The sequence below is a fragment of the Sceloporus occidentalis genome, unplaced genomic scaffold (genome assembly GCF_023333645.1).
Source record: "Sceloporus occidentalis isolate IW3139 unplaced genomic scaffold, rSceOcc1.0.p SCAF_2, whole genome shotgun sequence".
Taxonomy (NCBI): domain Eukaryota; kingdom Metazoa; phylum Chordata; class Lepidosauria; order Squamata; family Phrynosomatidae; genus Sceloporus; species Sceloporus occidentalis.
Window position 1 is genome coordinate 42,215,303 of NW_028316982.1, and position 26,245 is coordinate 42,241,547.

At 41.7% G+C, this 26,245-nt stretch overlaps 1 protein-coding gene across 2 annotated transcripts in view; it reads right to left on the reverse strand.

Annotated features, from left to right (window-relative positions):
- SGPP2 (sphingosine-1-phosphate phosphatase 2) overlaps positions 1-26,245 on the reverse strand; it is a 50,018-nt gene that overhangs the window by 21,822 nt on the left and 1,951 nt on the right. Inside the window, exon 2 of one of the 2 annotated variants that reach the window (XM_089509240.1) lies at positions 16,643-16,786. In XM_089509240.1, the coding sequence (XP_089365366.1) occupies positions 16,643-16,786 (144 nt within the window). Of the gene's footprint in view, positions 1-16,642; positions 16,802-26,245 lie in introns of both variants that reach the window. The other variant, XM_089509239.1, reaches the window with a different exon arrangement.

A 26,245-nucleotide genomic window follows, 5' to 3' on the forward strand; every position in this document is an offset into this window, starting at 1 on the left:
AGTGTATTAAATGACCAAGCAGTAAAAAATATTAAGACAGCCATTGATGCTGAGTCCTCCCAGGAATGATAAAGGCTGCTTACAATCTATCCTGTGCATACTCACTTGGGACTAAGCTGCAATGAACACATGGAGGGCACATAGTGCATTTAAGAGTGTTCATTGATAAAGAATGGGGAAATTTTGGCCTCCTCCTGTGAGTACTGACAAGTAAGCAAAATTAATGAACAATGTGCCTGCCAATGTTGAGCCTTTCCACTCTGAAAACAGTTCTGGGGGTTCTTCCTTAACCAACATAGGTATTGGTGAAGAATTATGGGAGTTGTGGTCTGGAGGACCAAAGTTATGGTATCCTGCTGCACTAGCTCATGTGACTGGGAATATGTTTGATGGCAACCATAGACACGTTCCTACTTCTGTCTCTATGTAGACCACTTGGCCCTCTTGGAAGAAGCTTGCTGACTTTTGTGTAATGAGACAGCACTGAAAACTACTGGGTTTGAGTTGTTTCAAAGCTTCCAAGCCTGGTCTTTGACTGTTGTTTGTTCATTCACATATACAAGTCACCTCTTGGGGGCAGTGATGAATCAACCCAGGAAATAGGCTGCCAAGCCTCCTGGAATGTTTGCATGTGCCATCCAATGTTTACAGACTTTTAGTCATGCTGGTCTTTTATCACAGAATGCCAAAATAATAGAGATGAAGCTTCACTACCAACACAAACAGATACTACAGTGAAGAAATACAGGCACAGAGTTTGCTTAGAAATTTGTTTGAAAGCCACCCCTCCCCAAAAGCACATATCTAAAGTTAAGAAGTTTATGATACAAGTACTTTCTCACTAATAAGACTGTGTTATGACCACTAATAGGAATCAAATATTCGCTATGAACTAGACATGGAAGGCACTATTTTACCACATGTCATTCTATGGAAATTATTTCTAAAAGAATGTATATAAAACAATGATAGATACAATTATAGATAGCGAATGACATATACACTGAAATGGCACCTACACAGTTCTATATAGCAAGAAAGGGAAGCCTCTTGTCTCCCCACTGACCCCGTTCATTTTTCTTTCGCATTTACTTACAATAAAACTAAGCAAATATAACACTTTTTTAAAAAGAGAGAGGGGAATCTGTCTTGAAGCATGGTTAGAGCAAGTGGTGTTCTCCTTACACAGTGGAGTCTCTCCTGCCTTCTTCAAATTGCTGCAGCATTCAGTACTTCCTTAAAAGCTGATTTACAAGAGATGAGGTAAACTCAGGAATACTGGAGAGGCTGCAGATGGAAGATTTAGTCTCAATTTTTACAAAAAAAGAAAAGAAAGACAAAATACCTTCTTACAATAATTTAGAACATGAAAGGAACAATGGCTAGGTTCCAAACCTGCACATGTGTTCACTGCAGTTATTTCTGTACAGAACAGATGTCTCATATGCATGAAGCCAATCATCTAGCTAGATTGACCATCAGGTCAAAGAAGTAGGCGGCTCATCTTCCTTAACACCATGGGAGTGTGGCAGAAATATTTGCATACGGATGTCTCAATAAGCAAGTGTCTTCAGCAATAACAGGGCTCTAATATGGTTCACAGATGAAAGTCAGTGCAAGTACAAAAATGCAGAAGGATATTTTACAAGCAAAAATGCCAAAAATAATAATTTCATTAATGGCATGCAGATTCTTCAAGATTCCGGCCTGCAAGAAAAAGATTCCCCTCCCCAAAATAAACTGGTTGCAGCTTTAAGCAATATAGTTCATAGTGGGCTACATAATCCCTATCCCTGCACTACCTTGATGACCAAACCTTGTATGAATCATTCACTCTAGGAGCATACATCCAAACTGTCATGGAAACTAAGGTCCAAAACACACTGCAGAGATAACCCACTTTCAGGCCGCTTTAACAGACCTGGCTCCATCCCACAGAATCCTGGAATTTGTAGATTCAAAACACACTGCAGAAATAATCCAGTCTGAGAACACTTTAATAGACCTAGATCCATCTTACAGAATCCTGAGATTTATAGATTCAAAACACACTGCAGAAATAATCCAGTTTGAGGCAGCTTGAACTGCCCTGGCTCAGTGCTAGGGGATCCTGGGAATTGTAGTTTATTGTGGCATCACAGTTCTCTGATAGATGTCTCACAAACACTACACTTCCCAGGATTTCTTAGCATTGAACCAGGGCAGTTAAAGCATTCTCAAACTGGATTATTTCTGCAGTGTGTTTTGGACCTAATTTAAAGAGCATTTTAAATATGGAAGGGGATTAGATAAATTAACCTACTGGTGGCTACATGATGAATACATACTCCAAACAAGATTGGACAGTAGACAAAATAATGTGGCTTATACATTATACATTAGAGGACAGTACCATGGTGACTTGACTTGGAAGTACCATGACTTGGAAGAAAAGAAAACTTCACAAGGGAAAAAAGTGTAAAAGTGTATTATCAGGTTTCCTTGAATCCATAGTGATTGCAACTTCATTTTGTTAAGGATGAACATATTGCCACTCTACGTCATGGGTTTAGAAATGGGGAAAATGAATGATTTTCATTTCCCTGACAAAGATTACAATTGGTACATTTTGGAGTTTGGCCTTCATTGGTAAGCTGCCTTTGTTGGTGGAAGTGGAGACAGGGGACAATAGGATGGCTAAGTTACAATGATTCACTTATTCAGTGCCCAGATGATCAGAATTATCAGCAGCATTCAGACCAATATTTCAGCCATAAATACAGGAAGATGTGGGGCAGTGCTTTCCCCCCAATAACTGATCACCACCTGCATCTCACTGCACCACAGAGTTATCACCAAGGTTACCAAAGAGTTACAGTGAAGTTACAGGCATCTTCACTGCTTATGGGCCCATCTCCTCCTTTCAGAGGTTTGCATTTGAGAAACAGAAAAGTAGTAAATGTAAAGGATACACAACTTTGTAGCTCTGTCTGCTTTTCTCCAGCTGTTAATTTATATATTTACAGATAAGAGTACAAAAGAGGGAAGAAGAGTCTTGTCTGCTCCTGTGCTTTCCTAACAGATTGCAATTTCCAACAAGCTGGCAATTCATGCATTACCAAAGAAGAGAAAATGCATTCTCAACAAAGGGGACACAGATTTGCATAACAGTGGCTTATGATAATTGCAAATACCTATGAATATTGAAAATACAGAAATAAAATATGATGTTTCAAATAGGAACACAATACATTACACCACAGTGTGAAAGATTATGGCCAGCCAGCCAACCTGTGTGCCTTGACAACAATGAAGATGGGTCCTTTGTATAGTTCTTAGGCCAGAATTGGACTGGGCAGTCCTTGAAAAAGACGACACCTGCAAATGGAGAATAGATCTTCCAACACTCTTTCAAAACAGATATTGTCTTAGTAAAGCCATATGGCCACTCAATTTTCCAACTCTGGTGTTTATCACATAGCTTTAAAAAGTGACTTACTGCTCCTGCATCCTGGTCCTGTTGCAAGACTTTTGCCTCCAAATCCGCCATCCGAGTACAGCCCAGATGCAGCCTGTGTCCTTTTACACACCTCGGCAGCCATTTTTCAAAGTCATAAAGCTCCTGTCTTTGAAAAATGGCCGCCGAAGTGCATTAAGGGACATGTGCTGCAGCCGGGCTGTACTCAGCAAATTTGGAGACAAAAGCCATGCAATAGGACCAAAATACAGCCCAAAGTAGAATTCAATTTGGAAGTGGTAAGTTGTTTTTTTAAAGCTGTGCAAAAAGCTATTTCACCATTCAAGGAAGAGTGGGATGTATACTCCAACAGAGAAGAGACAATGGTCTATGCAGGCATGGCTGAACACAAGCACAATTGTATTTTCCTCGATGGATGAGGCAGGGATATTTTGCCCACTCACTAACAACAACTCTCACTGAGCACAACTGGAAACACAGACTGGAATATAAAAAACCCACTTCCTTGTGCTTCACTGATCTCTATGCAAGAAACTGTTTTCTTCCTTTAAATATTATCTGGTTCATACTTTTGTTTCATTCTCTCTCACACATGCAAAGTTACTATGTACTTAATTTATAATCCATCCAAAGAACTACTCAGTCTCAGGTTTCAAATCATTGCAGTAAGGCACACACCCAACCTTCATCTTTGCCTAGTCAATACCATAATACAAGCTCTTAACCAATTAGTCTAAATCCAAATGCAATCTTCAAGACAAAGTCTCTTCCTCTTGGAAGTGGGCCTAATTTAAAAGAAACGTTTACTGTAACAAAAGACAGCTGCATCTAGATGTTTATGCTCTCTCTCAACTGCCTAATTAGAGTGCTGCTGAATCCAGCATTCATTTAAAAGATTCTTGAAAATCATTTTCCAAAGGAAAAGCACCATTCTCTTCCACATGTCTCATACTTGTGGGACTGAGCAGGCTTTAGCTAGGGAGACTGAATGGCTAAATTGGTCTGCTCCCATTAGGTGTTGCTTTTACTAATGCTGTTTCTATAGACTTGGCATTTCTTTCTGACTGCATTGCTCTTCTATATTTTAATTACTCTATAGACCCATTTCATTTCTATATTAGATAGTAACTGCATTCTGTCCAGTTTATTCATTCATCTTTGCACCCACTCTTCCTTAATTTAAAACCTATATGCTTTTTTCCCAATACACATACTTAAGATATGCATCTTTCTGTATACAGATACATCTTTGTATACAATCTTTTGTAAAATACATATTTTTGTGTTCACGTTTTGAACACAAAGCCTGCATCACAAAATGTGGAAAAGTGCAGAATTAGAAAAATAACTTTGTTCTAATCTACAGATATTCCAAGAACTGGAAATTGGAATGGTTTGCTTTAAAATGTGAACAAAAGGGAACTTCCTAACATCCCTAGTCTTTGTCTGAGTTTTTGTCAAGCCACCTCAAGGGCTAACAGTTGCAGGCAGACCAAACATTGAAAGCAGAAATAAATATTCTAAACCATGCCTTTTGTTCTTTTTACAGCAGTTTCAACTGCAGGATTCCCCCCTCCTTTTTAAAACAAAAACAAAAACTTTTTGCTTCTCTGAATCAATAATTTTTTGTGGTTTCTTGTTCCTGCACTTCATAGACCAAAAACCACACATTAATTCTGCTTTCCCCTCACTGCCCTGGCACACTTTTAATATATTTTGCCCTTTGGCAGTACTCCCTTTCATCCTAGACTATTCGCATAGTAAAGTGGTTTGAGTACTGGACTATGACTCTGGAGACCAGGGTTCAAATCCCCATTCTACCATGGAAACCCACTGGGTGACTTTGGGCACATAACACTCTCTCAGCCTCAGATGAAGGCAAAAGCAACCCTCCCCCCCCCCCCCCAGAACAAATCTTCCCAGGAAAACCCGTCACCGTAAGTCAGAAATGACTTGAAGGAATACAACAACAACAGTGAATAAAACCAGTCTTCAGCAGCCCCTTTCACTGGAATTCTTTCTCCAGCAGTATGGTTTCTTGCTCTACACTGGTAACTCTGAGCTTTGAAGGAGTGCCCACTTGCTGATCTGTATTCTGGGTTTAAAAAAAACAAAATCTCACTCCAGCTATATATAGGGTTGCCATAAGGCAGGACCTCCAAACCGGGACAAATGTAGGGCAAATGTAGGACAACCTTTTCAAATGTAGGGCACATTTTATAAAAATGGAGGACATGCGGAAAAAATTGATGCTTTTTAAAAATGTTAATATAAATGCATGTTTCTTAGGCATGATCAAAATGGAGGACATTTGGGCATTATTCCTAGTCAGATGGCAGAAATGGACTTCCTTTTCTGCCCAAACCACCCCCCTCCATTCCAAAACACACACAACAGCACATTTGGGCACTTCCCGTGGCTTTACTTAACATGGCCTCTTGCATAGTTCAGAGGCTTATTCCATAATCAAACCCCTTGAGTTTAACACTTAGCATGGTTTAACATGGCTATGCATATTGAACATGTCAAGGTGGTTTCACAAGAAGTGGATTTGCCGTTTCAGGTTTCTTGCACCAACTCTACTTCTCAGAAGTGTGTACTTAGTCAAGGGACTTTGATTTTTTTTCACTGCACATGAGTTTGTAAAAATCAGAGCAGCTAACATTGGCCATGCCTGAGAGGCTTGCTGATATCAATATCACCATCACCATCATCACCATCATTGTCACAACAAGGGAGACTTGTTAGCATTAAAAGCACAAAAAATACACCAAAACCACACTTTGGAAGGTGACACTCTCTCAACTTCAGAAGCTGACTCAAATCACATCATCACCACACTATCATTGTCGAAGCAAGGGACAATTGTTAGCATTAAAAGCATCAAAAATACACAGAAAAGGCACTTTAAAATGCACTTTAAAAATACAGTTTAAAAAATGCACTTTAAAAATACAGTTTAAAAAATACAGCTTAAAAATACACCTTAAAAATGCACTTTAAAAATACAGCTTTAAAATGCACTTTAAAATACAGTTTAAAAAATACAGCTTAAAATGCACTTTAAAAATACAGTTTAAAAATACAGTTTAAAAATGCACTTTAAAAATATAGTTTAAAAATACAGCTTAAAATGTACTTTAAAAATACAGCTTAAAAATACAGCTTAAAATGCACTTTAAAAATACAGTTTAAAAATACAGCTTAAAAATGCACTTAAAATACAGTTTAAAAATACACCTTAAAAATGCACTTTAAAAATACAGCTTTAAAATGCACTTTAAAATACAGTTTAAAAAATACAGCTTAAAATGCACTTTAAAAATACAGTTTAAAAATACAGCTTAAAATGCACTTTAAAAATACAGTTTAAAAAACACATACAGTACTTCCTCCTTCTCCTTCTCTTCCTCTTCATCCTCCTCCTCCTCCTCCTCCTCCCTGGCACCAAAAAAGGGCAAAGGAAATGGCCCTTTCCTTTCCCCTCTGGCTGCAGCCCAGCCCAACAGAGGAGGAACTCCTCCTCCTGAGTCTGGCTGGCCAATGGGGGCAGACTGGGGCTGGAACAGCCCCGCCCCCTGCCAGCCCTCACAGGCTGAGGCCTGGAGAACCCAGCCTCAGGAGGAGGAAGTCCTCCTCATTAGCCCTGCGTGCAGCTCTGCAAGGGCCAGCAAAGGCAACCTCATCCACCCGGGACAAGGAGGAAACCGTGCAGGGACGCCCCCTAGTGGTCAAAACCCGGGATTGTCCCGCCCCCAGCCGGCTTATGGCAACCCTAGCTATATACAATCACAATAACCATATAATATCAGGATTTCACTTAAAACACACACACACACACACACACACACACATGACACAGCAGATATGAGAAACAGCACTGAATATTCCAAGTGAGGTATAGAATGATTACATGTAAGTGTTATTGAAAGGACACAATGCACAGAACTATCAAGAATCCACAGTTAACTAGGAAAAACATTATTTTATTTTATTTTACAGGTTTTTCTTTGGTTCCCTGAGGGAGATGTAGGTTGACAGCCACAAGTCTGAAGAACTATTTTTATATTGTCAATTTGTTTTCCTCCTGTATTAATTTTAACACCCTTGCCTGATGAAGAAGCCAGTGGAACATTGACAGCTTACAATATGTAAATTGTGTATTTGGTTGGTCCAATGAAGGTATCTCTGTGGATTTGAGATGTTGGCGGGTTACACACCACCATGAAAGTACAGAGTCAGTCCGTACTAGGGTTAGGAAGGTGCGGTGCTTCCGCACCCCCCTAACCCTAGTATGGACTGAGTCCATACAAAATGGCGGCTCCCCTTCCACATGGGGGCCGCCATGACGATGTCACCACCGCGCCGCCTCTATACGGGGTGGCGCAGCCGTGACGTCGTCGGTCCGCACCAGGGCACTTAGTGCGCCCTTTCCGCGGACCAGGAAGGAGCTCCGTTTCGGAGCTCCTTCCTGGTTTGCGGCGCCGCTTTGCGTCACTGGGCGCAGCCTTCAGACGGCTGCGCCCAGCGAAGCAAGGGAGAAAGGGGCCAAGCGGCCCCTTTCTCCTCCTCCCCACCGCCGCAGGGTGTCCTTGGGGCTTGAAGCCCCAAGGACACCCCTTTTCAGGCTGCGGGGAAGCGGCGTTTTGCCGCTTCCCCGCAGTCTGAAAAGCAGCGAATCGGGGCCTCAGCGGCTGCCATTCTAACAGCTGAGGCCCCGATACACTGGGGAAAGGGGCGGGTACAGCCCGCCCCAAATGGGCGGTCTGTAATCCACCGTTATTGTACTTTATTGTACTTTACTCTATACGGGGCGGCGCAGACGTGACGTCGTCGGTATGGTCAACACAGCTACCTCTGGATATATAATCAACATAGTTAGTGGTATTAAGTTACTTTTTGTGTTTCTGTAACAAGACTGGATTGGAGTTGCATTCCAAAAGTAATACAGGAAGGGGGAATGAGATTGATTGGGTGGGGGTTTCAATAAATAACTGTTCCAGCCAATTTTCCTAGTTACATTTAAAGTGCATTGTTAGTCCATAAGTCATTGCTTTAGTCCATAAAAGTACTATCACCTTGACTAGGGAACCTGTCTGGAAAACAGACTACATTGAATGTATTTACCTGACCCTGAAGGCTAGGGACAGTCTGGGCATCCTATTGGACTACCGTCCACCCCGTGGCCTAACAGACTCCCTGGCCGAGCTGACACAGCTGGTCTCGGAGCTGGTGTTGGAGTCTCCCAGGCTTCTTGTGCTGGGAGACCTCAACATCCCCTTCGAGGCTGGCTCACAAGAACTAACAGGTGCAGCTTGGGAGTTCATGGCTTCCATGACGGCCATGCGCCTCTCCCAATTAGTCTTGGGTCCGACACATTGTGCAGGTAATACGCTCGATGTGGTCTTTAGTATGGACCAGGGAAGTCCGTGGGCAGAGGTACTGGGGATCTCTGCTCTTTCATGGACGGACCATTTCCTAGTCAAGATGCAACTCAAGGCAACCACCCAACTCCCCCTTGGGTGTGGAGGACCTATTAGAATGGTCCGCTCTTGAAGGCAGATGGAACCCAAAAGGTTCCAAGAAGGGATTTATGGCTGGATCTGACGGTGATTCTGTTAATGCCCTGACAGATACCTGGGACAACAATCTTACCAGGGCTATAGACAGCATCACTCCCAAGCATCCTTTCCAGCCCACTCCTAACAGAAAAGCCTGGTATACAGAAGATCTTCGGGAAATGAAGCGGGTCGCGCAATGACTAGAGTGCTGCTGGTGGAGACATCAGTGCCTATCCGACAAGACACTCCATCAGAGACTTTTGAAGTGCTGTGGTGTGGCAATAAGTGCAGCAAAGAATTCTTTCTATGCTGCACGTATTGCGTCTGCAGAGTTTCATCCGGCAGAGCTGTTCAGGGTGGTGAGGGAGTTGACCCAGCTACTGCCCGCCCTGAACCCTATATTAGAACCAACAAAAGCCTGCTGTGACGACTTTAATAACTTCTTTGCAGATAAAATCTCTCGGATAAGGGCTGATCTTGACGCTGGCATTAAAACAGAAACAATAGGAGAGCTATCCAGAGCTTCCGTGGACTCTATTAAGCTGGGTCACTTTGAGTTTGTAAATACTGATGAAGTGGACAAGCTCCTTGGATATGTAAAGAAGACGAGGTGCACTCTCGATCCCTGCCCTTCTTGGTTGGCCACCCAGGGAGGAGATGCCGTAACTACATTGTTACGATTAATAATCAATGCATCCTTATGGGAGGGCAAATTTCCATCTAAATTGAAATTAGCAGTGGTTAAACTGCTGCTGAAAAAACCCTCCCTGGACCCCCTGGTGAGAAATAATTATAGACCGGTCTCCCTGCTGCCATTCTTGGGCAAGGGAATCGAGAGAGAAGTCGCCTTCCAACTCCAAGCTGTCTTGGATGAAACTGATTATCTGGACCCATTTCAAACCGGCTTCAGGGCAGGATGAGTTGAGACTGCCATGGTCGCCTTAGTCGATGATCTCCGTCTGGGCATCGACAGGGGAAGTGTGACCTTGCTGGTGCTCTTGGACATCTCAGCGGCTTTCGATACCATTGACCACGGTATCCTTCTGGAGCGCCTGAGGGAGCTGGTTATCAGGAGCACTGCGCTCCAGTGGTTCTGATCCTACCTCTCAGGCAGATTCCAGATGGTGAAGCTGGGGGACACTTGCTCCTCTAAGAGGGAAGTGACATCGGGTGTCCCTCAAGGAGCTATTCTGTCCCCCATGCTGTTCAACATTTACATGAAACTGCTGGGAGAGATCATCCAGAGACATGGGGCGCAGTATTATCAGTATGCTGATGACACCCAAATATGTTTCTCTATGTCTCCAACTGATACAGGGACTAAGGATGGCATCTCTCCTTTGAATGCCTGCCTGGTGTCGGTAATGGAAAACAAAATGAATCCAGAGAAAACGGAAGTACTTGTGATAGGTTCCTCGGGTCTAAGGAAGGAAATTTGCCAACCTGTCCTGGATGGGGCCACACTTCCCCTGAAGGACAAAGTTCGCAGTTTAAGAGTACTTCTGGACGCATCCCTGCAATTGACATCTCAGGCAGATGTGACGGCCAGAAGTGCTTGCTATCAACTTCGGTTGATACGCCAACTGCGACCCTACCTAGACCAAAGGGACCTTGAAACGGTGGTATATGCTCTAGTAACCTCTCATCTAGATTTCTGTAATGCGCTTTACATGGGGCTACCCTTGTAGCAAGCTCAGAAGCTTCAGTTAGTGCAAAATATGTCAGCCAGATTGGTCACCAGTTCATCAAGGTTTGACCATATTACACCTATCTTAAAAGATCTTCACTGGCTCCCTATTTGCTTCCAGGCACAGTACAAGGTATTGGTTATTACCTATAAAGCCCTACATGGCTTGGGCCAAAGTTACTTATGGGACTGCATCTCCCTATATAATTCGCCCCAAACTCTTAGAACATCGGGTAAGAACCTATTGGAAATAGCTACCTTTAAATATGTTGCTACTTCGCAAAGAGCATTCTCATCAATGGCTCCGAGACTTTGGAATAGTCTTCCTGAGGAGATCCGCTCGGCAGCCTCGTTAGAAACATTTAGAAAAGGAGTTAAAACCGAGCTTTTTAGCCGCGCATACCCTCACCTGATATGAATACCACCTTGATATGATATGAATGATATGCCCCCATCTGTGTATGATCCCTGACTTGCTTGTTGATGCTATTGTTATTGTCTGATGTTGGATATTTTATTGTTTTTAGCTGCTTTTAACTGAATTTTGATGTAAACACTTTGTGCTGTTATTTAGTCTGTAAACCCCGCTTCGATCCACTGGGAGAGGCGAGGAAACATAAATAAATTTTATTTATTTATTATTTCAAAATTACAACATTCTACCCTTTGTGAAGTCGAAGGCTTTCAAATACTACCCATTGCAACAAAGCTGGCAACCTCTGTTTTGGTTCTTTTGTACAAATAAAACATGTAATATTTTAATTTCACACAGTTTTTGAGTGTCACCTTGCCCGCTCACACCACCTATTCAGCAGGATCCCATAACCATCTATATAACACTTTCAGAGAACTGGAGGGGCTGCCATGAAAATTGGACCATTAAAGAAATCCACTTCCACCAAACAGTTGCTTGCCCCTGAATTTGGATCTAGTCCTTGAACCTCATGTAATCTTAGGCCCCGTTCACACTACAGAAATAACCCAGTGTGAAACCAGGTTATTTCCGTGATGTTCCCACTGGCCCCAAATGCATCTGGCATCAGTTGTAGGGGGACACACAAGAAAAACTCCTTAACCTGATGTATTTGATACCAGGTCTTTAAGTACATCTTTTTAAAGGTCTGAGCCAGGGGTTGGCAACCTCTGGCCGACGGGCTGGATGCGGCCCGCTGAGGCCTTTCGGCCGGCCCCTGCACACTCCTGCTGCCACTGCCGAATGCGGCTTTTTGCCGCTCCGGGCGCCGCCATTTTGTTTCTCAAAATGGTGGCACAGTCTCGCATGACCTTTCCCGTGGTTGCGTGAGGCTTCGCCACCATTTTGAGAAACAAAATGGCGGCGGCCTAGAGGCGAAGTCTCGCACGACCACGGGAAAGGTCGCGTGAGACTTCGCCACCATTTTGAAAAACAAAATGGCGGCGGCCTCTAGGAGGCCCGTTGCGGTGGCCGGGGCCCTGCTACAGGGCTCCGGCGGTGGCAGCGGGCCTCTGGGAGGCCTGTTGCGGTGGCCGGGGCCCTCCAACAGGGCTCCGGCGGCGGCAGCAGGCCTCTAGGACTTTTTTGCCAGCCTCCCTTAATTATACTGTCACCTTAGGTTTTAGTTCCCGCAACAAGGTCTCTCCCTGAGTAAACAATATTTTTGTACTATAACAGTTACAACTATTTCCACCACAGAACACAAAGCAGAGAACCTCAGACTTCTCATCAATAGTTGAATATAAATGAGCATTGACTTTGGAGGTGAAATCCTAAGGAGTTTGAACAGATGCATACAACAAGGAGAATGAGCTCACCAAAATTATGGCATAAACTCAGCATCAAAATTTGGAGACTTTTAGTCTTCAGTGAAAAACCGATTTGTTCAGGGCACTTTTAATCTCTTCACTAGCCACTGCCAAGTACTTCATTTTTTGTAATATATCAGCTCAGATCAGACACTCCCTTGGCAAAGTTCATGCTGTTCAGGGACAATCCTTCAATATATTTGCTGCAGGTGTCAAAGAACTTACAGGGCATGCCCACAAATATTTGCACATCTATAAAGCAATTCCTCCTCAAGTGTTAATAACCCATGTTATTTAATCACCTGTATATAAGATGCCCATATTAATGAGCAACACCTAGATTAAAATTAACTTCCTCTACCACAGGTTTTAAAAGCAATGACCTGAATATGGGATGTATTTGTTGTATTTCCTGGTACACCCTTCCACTAGCAAGATCCTTCCTTTACGCTTTCTCCAATTCATACCAGGTAAATTCTATCAAAAGCAGATCCATTTAATGTGTTTTAGGCTACCTGGTTTTAAGTGATGTTTAATTAGTTAGTCATTTTTTTGCAAATTACAGATCCTTCAGAAAAGTTTTCTTCTTTTTTCTTCAACTACATCAAGGAGCTTATTTTTAATCCAAATAATTTCAAGATTGTTGAGAACAGCTAAAATTCAGATAATGTTTAAAGCAGAAGTGGGCAACTTTGGGCCTCCAGATGTTAGATTTAATAATTCATAGCTTGAAAATATCACCCCCCCCAAAACAAAATCCAAAAAGCAAACCTTGATTTTACCTTTTTATATAAGGGACGCTGTATATATGGGATTTGAGCATCCACAGATTTTGGTATCCACAGGGGATTCTAGATCAAACCCCAACAGATACCAAGAGCCCAATGTATTAAACTTTCTTAATAAAATTCACATGTAAAAACGTCTTCACTTTAACCATGTTAGAAGAATGAAGTAGAATTCAATGAGGAAAGAAAGAAAGAAAGAAAGATTCTCTCTTATGGACCTACAGATATTGTCCCACACCATGCATGGCAACTCAAGAAAGGGAAAGTAGTGTATTTCCTCCTGCTGTATTTTGTTTAAGATTCTCAGAGAAGAATCTTAATTACTTGTTTCTTTCACTTGTATTGGAAGACTGGTGAGATTATTAACAAATGTCAATTTAGGAGTTTATCACATGGGGAAGATTGGAAGTTTAAATAGGGATTATCACATGAAAACTATGCATTCGTGATTAAGATTTTCATTAAACTGCCATTATTCCAGGAATATTCTGGGCAAGTCAGGCAATAGCGATAAAGGTTTTCACACAACATCACAATGAAAAAAGATTAAAGTGTCATTTTCCCAGGGAATAACCAAGCAATAAACAGCAGCAAATCATTCACAGGAAGATCCCGTGAATGATTTGCTGCTGTTTATTGCCTAGTTAATTCCTGGATAATGACTTCTTTGTGTGAAAATCTTAATCACATTTTAATAGCAATTGTGTAGATTTCATGTTTAAACTTACCATCTCCCCCATGTGATGAATTCCTTAGCTATTTAAGTATTATCCACCTAGCTCCAGCAGAGGTCACTACTACACAAATTGATCAAAAAAGTTTATATAGATAATTAGTTTAGATAGATAATTTCAAAATAAGCATGAATGTGAAATCACGATGTAATAGAATGAATTTCTGCAGCACAAGAAGGACAAAGTCATGCATGATACTTTGCCTTATTTTTGGTCAGTTTTTCCTCTTTGTAAGAACTTGGGATCTTAAAAGTCTAGAGAAAGGAAAAGAGTCAAAATTATCAGCAAAGGCGAATAACTGTGTCTGGAATACACTGGAGCAAGTCATGTTACCAGAGTACACCTGAACATAAAATCCTGCCTTGCTTGGTTGGAAATGTTGAATCTATCTTATCATATTACCATTCAGTCTCTTCTCCTCCTGTTTTCCAGGCTAAACAAACCCAAGTTTCTCATAGGATTTGCCTGCCAGAAATAGTGAATTAGAAACATGCATCATATCTGGCAACCAAGTCCTGTGAGAAATGTGGGGATGCTTAGCTTGGATGAGAAGAGCCCAAACAGTGATAGATCTCCTTACATATCTGTAAGGACTGTCCTGTAGATGATGGAGTGAGCTTGTTTCCTGCTGTTCCAGAGGACAGAAAACAAACCAATGAATTCAGATCAGAAGAAATGACATTCTGAGGAAATATTAGATTGAATTTTCTGGTGGTAAGCGCTGTTTGACAGTATAACAGCTTACCTTCAAAGGTGGGGGGCTCTCTTTCATTGGAGGCTTTTAAAAGAAGTGAGATGGCTACATCTCAAGAGAGATTTAGAAGTGGATTCCTGCATGTCAGGGGTTGGTACTAGACTTGGATGTTCTGGCCCTTCCAGCTCTGTGATCCTTTGGCTAGATCAGTGATTCCCGAAGTGGGTGGTACACACCCTCTGGGGGTGGTCGAAAGGTCCAGGAGGGCAATGAGGGAAAAAGGAGGTAGCAGGGGAGCAGTGAGGGAAAAGGGGGTGGCAAAGTACTGATACACAAGAAAGACAAGGGGAACCAGTGGCCTTTAGGATCATGGTGAAGATGAGGGTTGTATGAAACTTCTTCTTTTCAGAGTCCCTTAATCAGCCTCACAGATCAGCCTCACTTACAGATCAGCCTCACTTCACATGGTGGTGTCTCTGACTCTTTGCCTGTCCGTGCAAGCTCACTCTGTTCGCTGTGTCCTTCATTAGTAGTGGTGGTTGGGAAACTCTCATGAGGCTTGGCAAAGGGCATTGCTTTTGTAGTTGGAGCAGTACTATTTTGGGACCGACTGCAGTAAGAGTTACAGCATATGGTGAGGTGGGGGGAGAAATGGTGGCAAAAAGTAGCTTTCAAATTTGGGATCCTGCATAAGTTTTCTGAGCTTTTGCTGCTTCCAGGGTGACTGGGTGCAAGGGGAGCAGCTATTGATAAACTGGCTGAGGAGCAACTGAGAGGTTCTTGTCCACCCTGGCTTTTGCTGCAAGGCCAGCACAAGGAAGAAGCTTCTCAGTCACTGCTAAGCCAGCTGCTCTGTTCCTACTCCCAAGGTGACTAGGTGCAAAAGGAGCAGCACCAAGATTGGTTGTTTTCAATTTGCAGTAGACCTAATATCAAATGATAACATTGGAGGGGGTGGGTGCTAGAGTTGTCACCCAAGAAGAAAGTGGGCAGTAGCCCCAAAAAGTTTGGGGACCATTGGCCTAGATAGCTGCATTGTGCAATCAGGTCTTTGTGTGCAGTCCTATGTGCTAGACTAGAAATGCAAATACCCATCAAATACACCAACAGATGTTCAGAACCATCAGTTCTGACACCACTGGCCATTTGTCTCTGGAAAAAAAGAAAAAAGAAAGGGCAGATTGAGGGTTGAATGAGTGCCTACCCCTTCTTCTTCCAGATAGATAGGGAATGCTGTCTTGAGAATGCAAATGCAAATTTTGCTCATCAGAATTTTTGGCTTAAATTCAGTTGTTAGTTCCAACTGAAATAGGCTCAGTGAATCAATCCTGGGTAAGCCTACAATTATGGAAATTTTACTGATTCAGTAGATCTTCTACTAGCTGGTATTAGCAACTGGATTTAGGCCTATCAGTCAAGACCTGACAGTTTGGATTGGTAAGCCTTATACTTCTCTTTTCCAGCTTTAGATCAACATTGGTAAATATGGTGCAGCCTCTGAAATCAGGGTGCTTTATAAGTAAAATGACTATTATTTTGCACACTGAAACTTACATACTATAACAAATCTATTTAGTTCAGCTCCATCTATGAATTTTTGTTGGTATTAGAACTCAGGGACTTTCCGAAAGCAGATCTGCAAAACATGCACAGGAGTAGAGCAAAAGGAAATCCCACTGTGGGGCAATCTGCCCGAGACCAGATGGAACCCTTGATTAAACATTTCATCCAAAAGTTGAAACCTATAGTAATACTAAACTTCTCAAATAAGCACTATTTTAAATATTACCTTTCCAGAAGACATACAGAATGCTAAATTTTTACACTGTTTTATCTGATATTTAAAAAGCCTGAAGGACACCCAGAAAGCTTTCGGAAAAACAACTAGCAATGTAACATTAACTGCTCAATGTGCAGTTATAGTCTGAGGAATACTTACAGGCCACATGATAATCATCCTTCTAGCAATGTCTGGATTAATGCTCCAGTAACTGAATGGAAGGAACGTAATGTAGAAAACCTCTTGACCCATTGCAGCTGATATCCTGAACAGGTAATAGTAGAAATAATTCTTGACAACATAGTCTTGCGACTTGTCCTAAGAGAGAAATATTTATGTGTTAGTAAACTTGTTAGAGTGCTAGCACAGCATAGTGGTTTGAGTGTTGGACCATGACTCTGGAGACCAGAGTTTGATTCCCCACTCAGCCCTGAAACCCACTGGGTGACCTGGGGAAACTCACACACTCTCAGCCTCAGAGGAAGGCAAGGCAAACCCTTCCAAACAAATTCTGCAAAAAAAAAAAATAAAAATAAAAAAAAACCATGATAGATTTGCCTTAAGGTTGCCATAAATAAGAAATTACTTAAAGACACACAACAACAAAAACAACAACAACAGTAAATTTGTTAAGAGATATCAAACAATACGAGAATTCTGAGACAGCCAAAAATAAATTTAAAGATGTAGCAATGCTATTCTATTTCAGACTGATGTACAATGGACCCACTGCTTGGGTTTGATTCCACTCCCCACCCCACCCCACCCCACCCCACCCTGTGGATACCAAAATGTGTGGGTGGCAAGTCCACATTAAATACAATGGCATAGTAAAATTGTGTCCCTTATATAAAAAGGTAAAATCAAGGTTTGCTTTTTGGAATATTTGGGAAGGGGATAATGTTTTCAAACTGTGGAGGGTTGACTCCATGGATACAGAATCCCTGGACACAGAGGGCCAATTGTAAATTGAATCATGGCTGCACTGCTCTGTGAATACGGAGAGCCAATTGTATTAACCACATACAAATTGAAGGAAGAATATAGCAGTCTGTGTGTGGTAAAGTCCATAGGAATGCAAACTTTGTGGTTGTGGTGATGAGATGAGATGAGATGAGCTATGAATGGGTTTGGGTTAAAACTGGGAAGAAAAGCAGGCAATTCAAACACAAACCAGTCAAATACATGTATATAAATTATAACACAATTATTAGAAATGATAATATTTTCTTCCTTCTTCCAAACCAATAGTTTGCCCTGAGGCACTGCAATTACTAATTTTAACCCTCCCTTCCTATCAAGGATATTATTTCATTGCAATACGTATTACCACATATTTTATTTACAACACAAATTACCTTACACAAGTGAGGTGAAGCAAGCAAATGAGAGAAATGAAGACACTGTTGGGGCACAACTTCAACAATATTAAGCTGCTATGAACTGTAGACCAGACTAGAAAAGCAGGCTGGGCAACAAAACAATTAGGTAGGGCAACTCTTTTCATAAGTTTTTTCCCCTTCTCTGGGATGGTACAGAGAACATAGAATCATTCCAGAGGGTTCAGCTGCCTTCCTTCATTGTGTATATTGTACCTCCCTCCACTCCAAGATTACTTGATGTTCCAATCCCAAGTAAGATGGCACAAAACACTTAGCACCTCAAAGCCTAATTTTGTATGAATTAAAATAACAAGCATGCAAGACAACCAGAAAAGGAGAGTAAGAATATTCCCTTGTAAGAAAGTTTCCTACATTCCTACAAGTGGACATCCACTCAAAACTCACCCAAAGGTGGGCTAAAGACAGATCTGTGTGCTAAATACACAGGTTAGAGATCATTGCATCATCACCTTCTCCTAAAGAACCAAAGAGTTATAATGCATACATGCCACCACAAGTAACAATTATTTTTTTCTGATAGGTAGAAATTTGTATATTTATCAAGAAAAAAAAGCAAGGCAACTCACTATGCCATAAGATGTAAAGTTTACAGAGGCCCGTTACAGACGGGCCTGAAAATACGGACTGGGTCCGTATTAGGGTTAGAAAGGGGTGTCACTTCCTGATGCCCCTAACCCTAGTACGGACCCAGTCCGTACAAAATGGCGGCGGCCGTTCCACACGGCCGCTGCCATTACAATGTCACGACCGTGCCACCTCCAAACGAGGCGCAAGAAGGAGCTCCTTCTGGGGTTTGCGTCGCTGGGCGCAGCCTTTACATGGCTGCGCCCAGCGACGCAGAGGAGAAAGGGGCCAAGCAGCCCCTTTCTCCTCCTCCCCGCCGTCGCCGGGTGTCCTTGGGGCTTGAAGCCCCAAGGACACCCCTTTCCAGGCCGCGGGAAAGCGGCCTGCAAAGCAGCGGATCGGGGCCTCGGAGGCTGCCAGTCTGGCAGCTGAGGCCCTGATACAGCGGGGAAAGGGGCGGGTGCAGGCCGCCCCAAATGAGTGGTCTGTAACCCACCAGAGAAGAATAAGAGTGAGCAAAGTTAGGCCTTGAGCACCCTCCAGAGATTCTCCAAATGACCACATTGTCTTCCCCATGTGGTTTCCTAGTTTGTTTGTTTTGTACAGTTTCTCCTTCTACTCTAAAAGGTTTAAATGCCTCATTTGAGGTTTAATTCCTAGTAGAAATTCTTGTATTTTTGTCCGTATTCTTTATCTTTTGTGCCATTCTCTACTGGAATGTGGTCCATGATGATGATACTGTTGTTAACTGTTAACTCAGGGTGACTCTGTGGATGTGACACCTCCATGACCCCTGTCCTCTGCTCAGGTCCTGCAGGCTCAGGCCTGTTGCCTCTTTAACCATCTGGTATGTGGTCTTCCTCTCTTTTTACTGCTCTCTACCTTTCATAGCATTAATAATTCATGCCTCCCCATGATGTGGCCAAAGCACAGCAGTTTAAGTCATCCTGGCTTTTAGGGAGAGTTTGGGCTTGATCTATTCTAGAAACCATTTGTTTGTCTTTTTGGCTATCCAGGGTATCCTTAGCACTTTTCTCCAGCACCACATCTCAAATGAGTTTATCTTCTTTTAAACGACATTCTTCACTGTCCAGCACTGTCCAGCTCTCATTGTCCAGTTTACACATTTGTACAAGTGATGGAGAATATGATGGCTTGGACGATTCTCATTTTGGTGTTGAGAGTTCTTTAATCTTTAGTTTTTTCCAGTTTTACATAGCTGTCCTTCGCATTCCTAGTCTTCTTCTAATTTATTGACTGCAGTCCGTATTCTGATTAATACAGTGGGTCCTTGATATCCACTGGGGTTTGGTTCCAGAATCTCCCATGGAAGCCAAAATCTGTGGATACTCAAGTCCCATTAAATACAATGGCATAGTAAAATGGTGCTCCTTATATAAAATGGCAAAATCAAGGTTTTCTTTTTGGAATTTATATCTTTTTAAAATGCTTTCAAACCATGGATGCTTGAATCCATGGATAAACAATCTGTGGATAGGAAGAACTAACTGCATTTGATCAAAGATATGGGAACTTTCTGACTATTCCAAGTTTCTCATTATCTAGGATGAATTCTTGTAGCTCCCCCATCATCATTATTTTTGTTTTCTTGATATTCAGCATCAAGCCTACTTTGGCACTTTCCTCCTTATCTTTCTTCAGTAATTGCTCCAGGTTTTTATTGGTTTCTGCTAGCAGTATTGTGTCATCTGTGTATCTTAGACTGTTAATGTTCCTTCCTCCAGTATTCATTCCTCCTGTCTCTGAGTCTAAGCCTGCTCTGCTTATGAAATAATCTGCATACGGGTTTAATAAATAGGGTGATACAATGCAGTTCAACACCTTCATTGAAATTCAATTTGTCCCTTGGGCTGAAAAATGTTCCCCTCCCTTGCTGAATTTCTGGATCACCTTCATGAAAAATTACCTTATGGTGACTAAGTAATTCAAAATGCCATTGATGATTGTGTAAATGAGTCTTTAAAAATAATCTGAACCAGCACAAAATGCTGAAAGGAATTGTTTCAGTGGAAGAAAATGAGAAATTATACATCCTGTATTATTATGGTAAATTGTGCTATATTATAACCTTTCTGCTTTATTAAGCCATAGACATTTCTGGATCTAAATTTCATGAAAGCCTTAATGATCTATTTCAGTGATGGAGAACCTTTTAGAGACCAAGTGCCCAAACTGCAACCCAAAACTCACTTATTTATCACAAAGTGCCGCATCCCTCTGGATTTCTAGTGAAACTCTAGTGAAGTCTGTATTGGGACGATGGTGCATGTGCCCACAGAGAAGGCTCTGAGAGCCACCTGTGGCACGTGTGCCATAGGTTCACCACCACTGATCTATTCTTTCAAAGTCTCATTGTCAAGTGTTATATAAAAAACAAATGAAAAGTGCTCTACTTTGTCAACACACCAATTATTATCAAGAATACACTGGGAGATGAGCCCATGGAACAGAACAAAGTGCAGTCCTAGGCCACATGAGATGCACAGGGATCTTTTTCTGGGCCCTTGACACCTCCAAAATTCCTAAACTGGCCTTTTCCTGGGCAACAAAATAGGGGAATTGCTGACCCTGGAAGCCTCATAGTACAAGCATTTACCTTTTAAGAAGATTGTAAGACCTCCTGGACTGTCTAAGATTATTTTTTAAGAACAAAAGGTGAAGATTCTTAGAATCATAGAGTTGAAAGAGACCACAAGGGCCATCCAATCCAACCCCCTGCCAAATAGGAACACCAATCAAAGCACCCCCCCCCAACAGATGGCCATCCAGCCTCTGTTTAAAAACCTCCAAAGAAGGGGACTCCACCACACTCTGAGGCAGCATATTCAGCTAGTTTGGATTTGGGGGCTTATTTTTTGTTAGTCTATGTGGCCACTGGATTGTCCTAGGGTATAAAAGTTGTCCCTGGACCTGCACACTATTCCTGCTGTAGAAGCATGTTATGTGGAACAGCTGAATGATATTCCTGAATGCAAGAATTAAGAACAGGCAGAGTTTATGCCCATTGGCTTCCAGTATGCTATCCAACTTGTTTTTGATAATATGCATGCTTCAGAACTAGCCACAGTGCATGATTCCTACCCATCTGTCTGCCTGCTTAGCATATGGCATGGTCTTAGCAGGAAAAATGTAGGATACATAAGCCAGGAGCATGCTTTCTGTATTTCCAAACGCTAGGAACTGAACACCAACTCAGCAGAGCTTGGTAAAATATTATGCTACTAGTAGAAAGGAAGAACAAAACGAATTTTTAAAAAATGTTTGTCAGCACATTCTCATTTCAAGGAAGTTAATAAATGCAACACATTAAAACAAAATTAATGGGCATGAAGCTTAAAGTTCTACTGACTAAAGCAGTGGTAGGTCCTTTGTGGTACTCCAAATGTAGCTCTCCTAGGTACTACATCTACTAAGCAGCATTGGTAATGGTAGATGGGAAGGCACTCCCTCCAAGTCTAGAGAAGTTTCCTTCTTTGGAGGTTTTTAAACAGAGGCTGGGTGGCCATCTGTCGGGAGTGCTTTGATTCTGTGTTCCTGCATAGCAGGGGGTTGGACTGGATGGCCCTTGTGGTCTCTTCCAACTCTATGATTCTATGAGAAGTAGCTTGTCAAGCAGAAACATCCTCCCATAGCTTTCTTTCTGAATACTGTATGTTGCTTACTCTTTAGTTGCAGATACCTTTTTTTCCAGAAGGAAACAAACTAGATTTTGCAGGGCTCTTACAGAGGAAAACAAATAGTAACATTGTTAGTGAAGTGCAGGAAATGCAGAAATAAACAAGAACTGAGTTTGGTCAGATGAATGAGTATGAACACATATCTGGTGGCCAGGTTTTCAGAGCCACAGAGCATGTTCAGTGCTACCCTCTTGCCAACACCAGGGAAGAACCAAAGAAGCAAGTGGGAAGGCTCTATGAGGCCTAGCCACCAACTAGGAAGCCTAAAGGAGCCTTTACTTGGCTCAGGCAATGGGTAACTGATAGAGGGTGTGTGGGGAAAGGGTGTGGGGGATATTTCTTCCCAAGTTTATTATGTCAGTTGAAATATTTATTTAATTTATATCCCACATGTCTCCTAACACAGGATCCAAGGTGGTATACAAGAATATATATTCTTGGCAAGTTAACCATACAGTCCCAAATAATTCAATTAGCCACACAACTAAAAATAAACAGTATACATAGTATGTATTGAGTGCTAACTTGGACTTGACTTTTTGTTTCATATTCCACTTTGTTCCTTCAGCAGCATTTCTTGCTGACTGAAGGCTCTAGAACTCTAAGCGCTATCAACTACAGTGTGCTTTTCAAAACACTTTTGAGGTTGAGCCAGTTCAAAGAATTATGGGCACATTCTGAGATGGTGCTGAAAGGTCCTGGCCCAGTTTCATAAACAATACCAGAAATCTTCATTTTTAAAAAACTAAACACTAAAACAAATTCAGCAGCATATTAAAAGACTGGCCCTCGATGAATCTTCTTCAAGCAGGGGATAAGTAGTAAACAATTCAATACAATGCAGTGAAATTATATAGGTTTTGAATTTAATAGGCAATACAAAGACAAACAGTATGGTAGTTCTAGACATAAACAGACACACAGTTTCTCACATTAGAAGAGACAAAAAGAAGGATTAGATAGGAGAGGATTGTGAAGAAAAAGATGGTGGATCAATAAAAGAAGTCCAAACATCTTTACTAGGCCAGCCCAAAAGGCACAAAGTCTTTTAGCACATGCTTTTGATACTTGTTTTTCCTCACCAGACAAAGACTTTTTAAAAAAAGCACAAGGGTATAAGAAAGGGGGGAGAACAGTGAAAATGCTACTGTAACAGAGTATGGATGGTATGGAGGAAAAGTTAATTGAGTACCCGATTAGATTTATCAAGCCATACCCAGGATGCTCCTGAGCAAATCTGGAACAACAAAGGCAATAAAATGGGAACGATAAAACTTGCTTCTCCTTGTAAAAAGAGAAAGAAGAAAACCTTTGCAAACTCATATGGATCTAGGAGGGAAGGATTAAAGACACCAAACTTCAGTCATAGAATAGAACAAGATGGACAGAAATTAAACCAGAAGTTGAAGCAAAGTAGAAAATAGGCAAAGATGAGATCAATAAGAGAATGGGAAGTCTGAATAAGAAGGGGAATTATAATCTGAAATTGTCCAAAAGGTTTGGAGATAGTGCTGTATAATTCATTGATATAACCTTGCTTACTAACTTCTGACTATTTAAGACAAAGGCTGGGAGAACAGAAATTAAGTATATCAAATTACTAGCTCAAACTCCACCTGTGTGATATAAGTTTCAGAAATAACATACTTTCTCCTGCCTTCCCTCTCCCTTCTAGTACAGTATTATACAAGAAGCACACTGAAATCTGAGGTAGTGGTGTCCATCCAGTAGCACATCTACTGAAAGTGACTTAATCCTTCTGAAACAGATACAGATCTGGGAAACAGCAAAAAATGTCATCACGACCCAGTGGATTCCCCCAGGGGCACTGCTTAATGTATGTACATTGTTTGCTCTCCTGTCAGCTCTCTGGCATACTATTTGCCAATAGTCCTACTGTGCTCATGTTAAGGCTTATGTATGTCTGCAAATGCACACAGAAGGAGAGAATATTAGAAAATATAACAGATGGCTGATTTAAGACAGGTTGATTTAAGCCAAGGGTGCATCTGCACTGAATAAATAATGCATTTTGACACCCCTATAACTGCCAGAACTTCATCCTAGAGAATCCTGGGATTTGTAGTATTGTGAGGCATCAGCACTCTTTGGCAGAGAAGGCTAAAGACCTTGTAAAACTACAAATCCCAAAATTCTATAGGATAAAGCTACAGCATTTAAAGTGATATCAGATATTTTGACAGTGCAGATGCACCCTCAGTCCTGGCCTACAAAAAGGCCTTGAAAAGTTTGAAATCTTTCTTGTAGCAAGGAAGAACGTGTTAAAATTGTTTGTTCTTGCCTACAAGAAAAAAATTCACAAAGATTTACATCACTCCAAAAGAGCAAGCCAATCACCTTATTAAATTTCCATGGAGTGTAATTATTCTAAGGGCTTATCTACATTGGCTCTATACCCAAAATTCCCCCCAGGCTGGCTTTGTTATGTCACCTTATGCAGCCCCAGAACCCCAAATTGAATCTGGACTGTTTACATGATGCCCACACCTGATTTGAGTTTTCCACCTGCAACCCACATTTGCTTAACTCACCTTTTGCTGTGGGTTTTCTTGTTAAGGGTTAAAAACCAACTAACACGCAATGTTTAAATGTGTGGTGACCATGAGCCATCAGCACCCAGAGGACGAAGCTGATGAGCTACAGCTGCTAATCATAGCAACAAGGTCATTCTACTGCCTGGTGTGCAGGAAGCCTGAAGATGAACATGTGTCTGTTTAGACGAGGGGACGGTTTTCTGGGTGGGACAGGAAGAGGATGAGTTTATAGGACCACATGGCATTGTGTTTATATAAACTCAGGGACTTCTGGTAATTGTTGTGGGTTTTTTGAGAGAGGAGTGGATTGTGAGTTCTGTATAGTAAAAGTCGCGTTGATTATTTGGTTTGCACTTTGTAAATAAAGATAAGCACTTTCGGGAGCTTGGCTTGTCTGGTCGTTAATCAGCAGAAGCCTGGCAGTGTGAGCTGAACAGTTCCCGGTGGCCTGCATTCCATCATTTCTGGAAGACATCCTTCTGCTGTTATCTTCGCTTAGGGCTGTGAACACGCTTCAAAGATTCATCAAATACTCTGCTATACTGGCAATAACCATTTTGACAATGGTTATTGCCAGCAGTTGTTGACATTTCTTGTCTGTTTGCAGTCTGTCCTCACTTAACTGCCTGCCACCATTGCTGTGGGCACATCACTCCGAGGTCAGAATGATGCATCCAGCATTGTAAGTATGGCCAGGCACGTTGTTCTGGCCTCAGAACAATGTGCTTAGAGCATGCAGGGGAGGCAGGCAGCTCGGAACCATACATGTGAAGGCAGTGTCCTCACTACGAGCTATGATTCTGCCCCCCAGAAACCTTTTTAGGGACCCTCCTGAAAAATACAGGCTTCTGAGTGTGTATGTGTACATAATTGGCTAGGGAAATTTTAACTTTTTCTTTGGACCAGCCCTAACATTACACAGAGTAAGGAAATCATCTTAAGCAGGTGATGATAAAGGAGCATGACATGTCAACAAAGAAAGGTCACTTGGCCTGTTCTGTAACCCCTAAAGTAGCCTAATGCCAACATTTTGCCACCTTCTCACTTTTTGCACTTGGAATTGGGAAGACTCATTTGTCCCTTTGCCTCCTGTAGCAAAATTTCTTGGGCCACCCCCTCTTAAAATGTCTGTCCAGACTCATGAAAAAGACCAGAAAGCCCAGATTTTGTTTCTGTTTTTCTAATTTTATTTTGGAGATCCATACACATTTTGTTTATGCCAGAATATTTTCTGTCACCTTTCAGTATGATTAGAGACTTTTTATACCAGCTCCTCAAGCCAAATTATTTTAACAGAGTATAAAATTGGAAAGTACAGGAACAAAATCTGGGATTTTTCAATCAGTCTGGATAGACAGACTAGTTAACTTATTCCAAGAGAAACCAATATTTTCATGTTATGTTAAAAATGAGGTACATTTGGGTGTTTGGCTGAAGTGACAAAAAGGTGTTCATTTTACAGTGGCAGGCAAAGGAACAGATCTTCCACCTTTTCAACTTGTATATTCAATACTAGATATGAGAATGACTTGCATTCTCAGA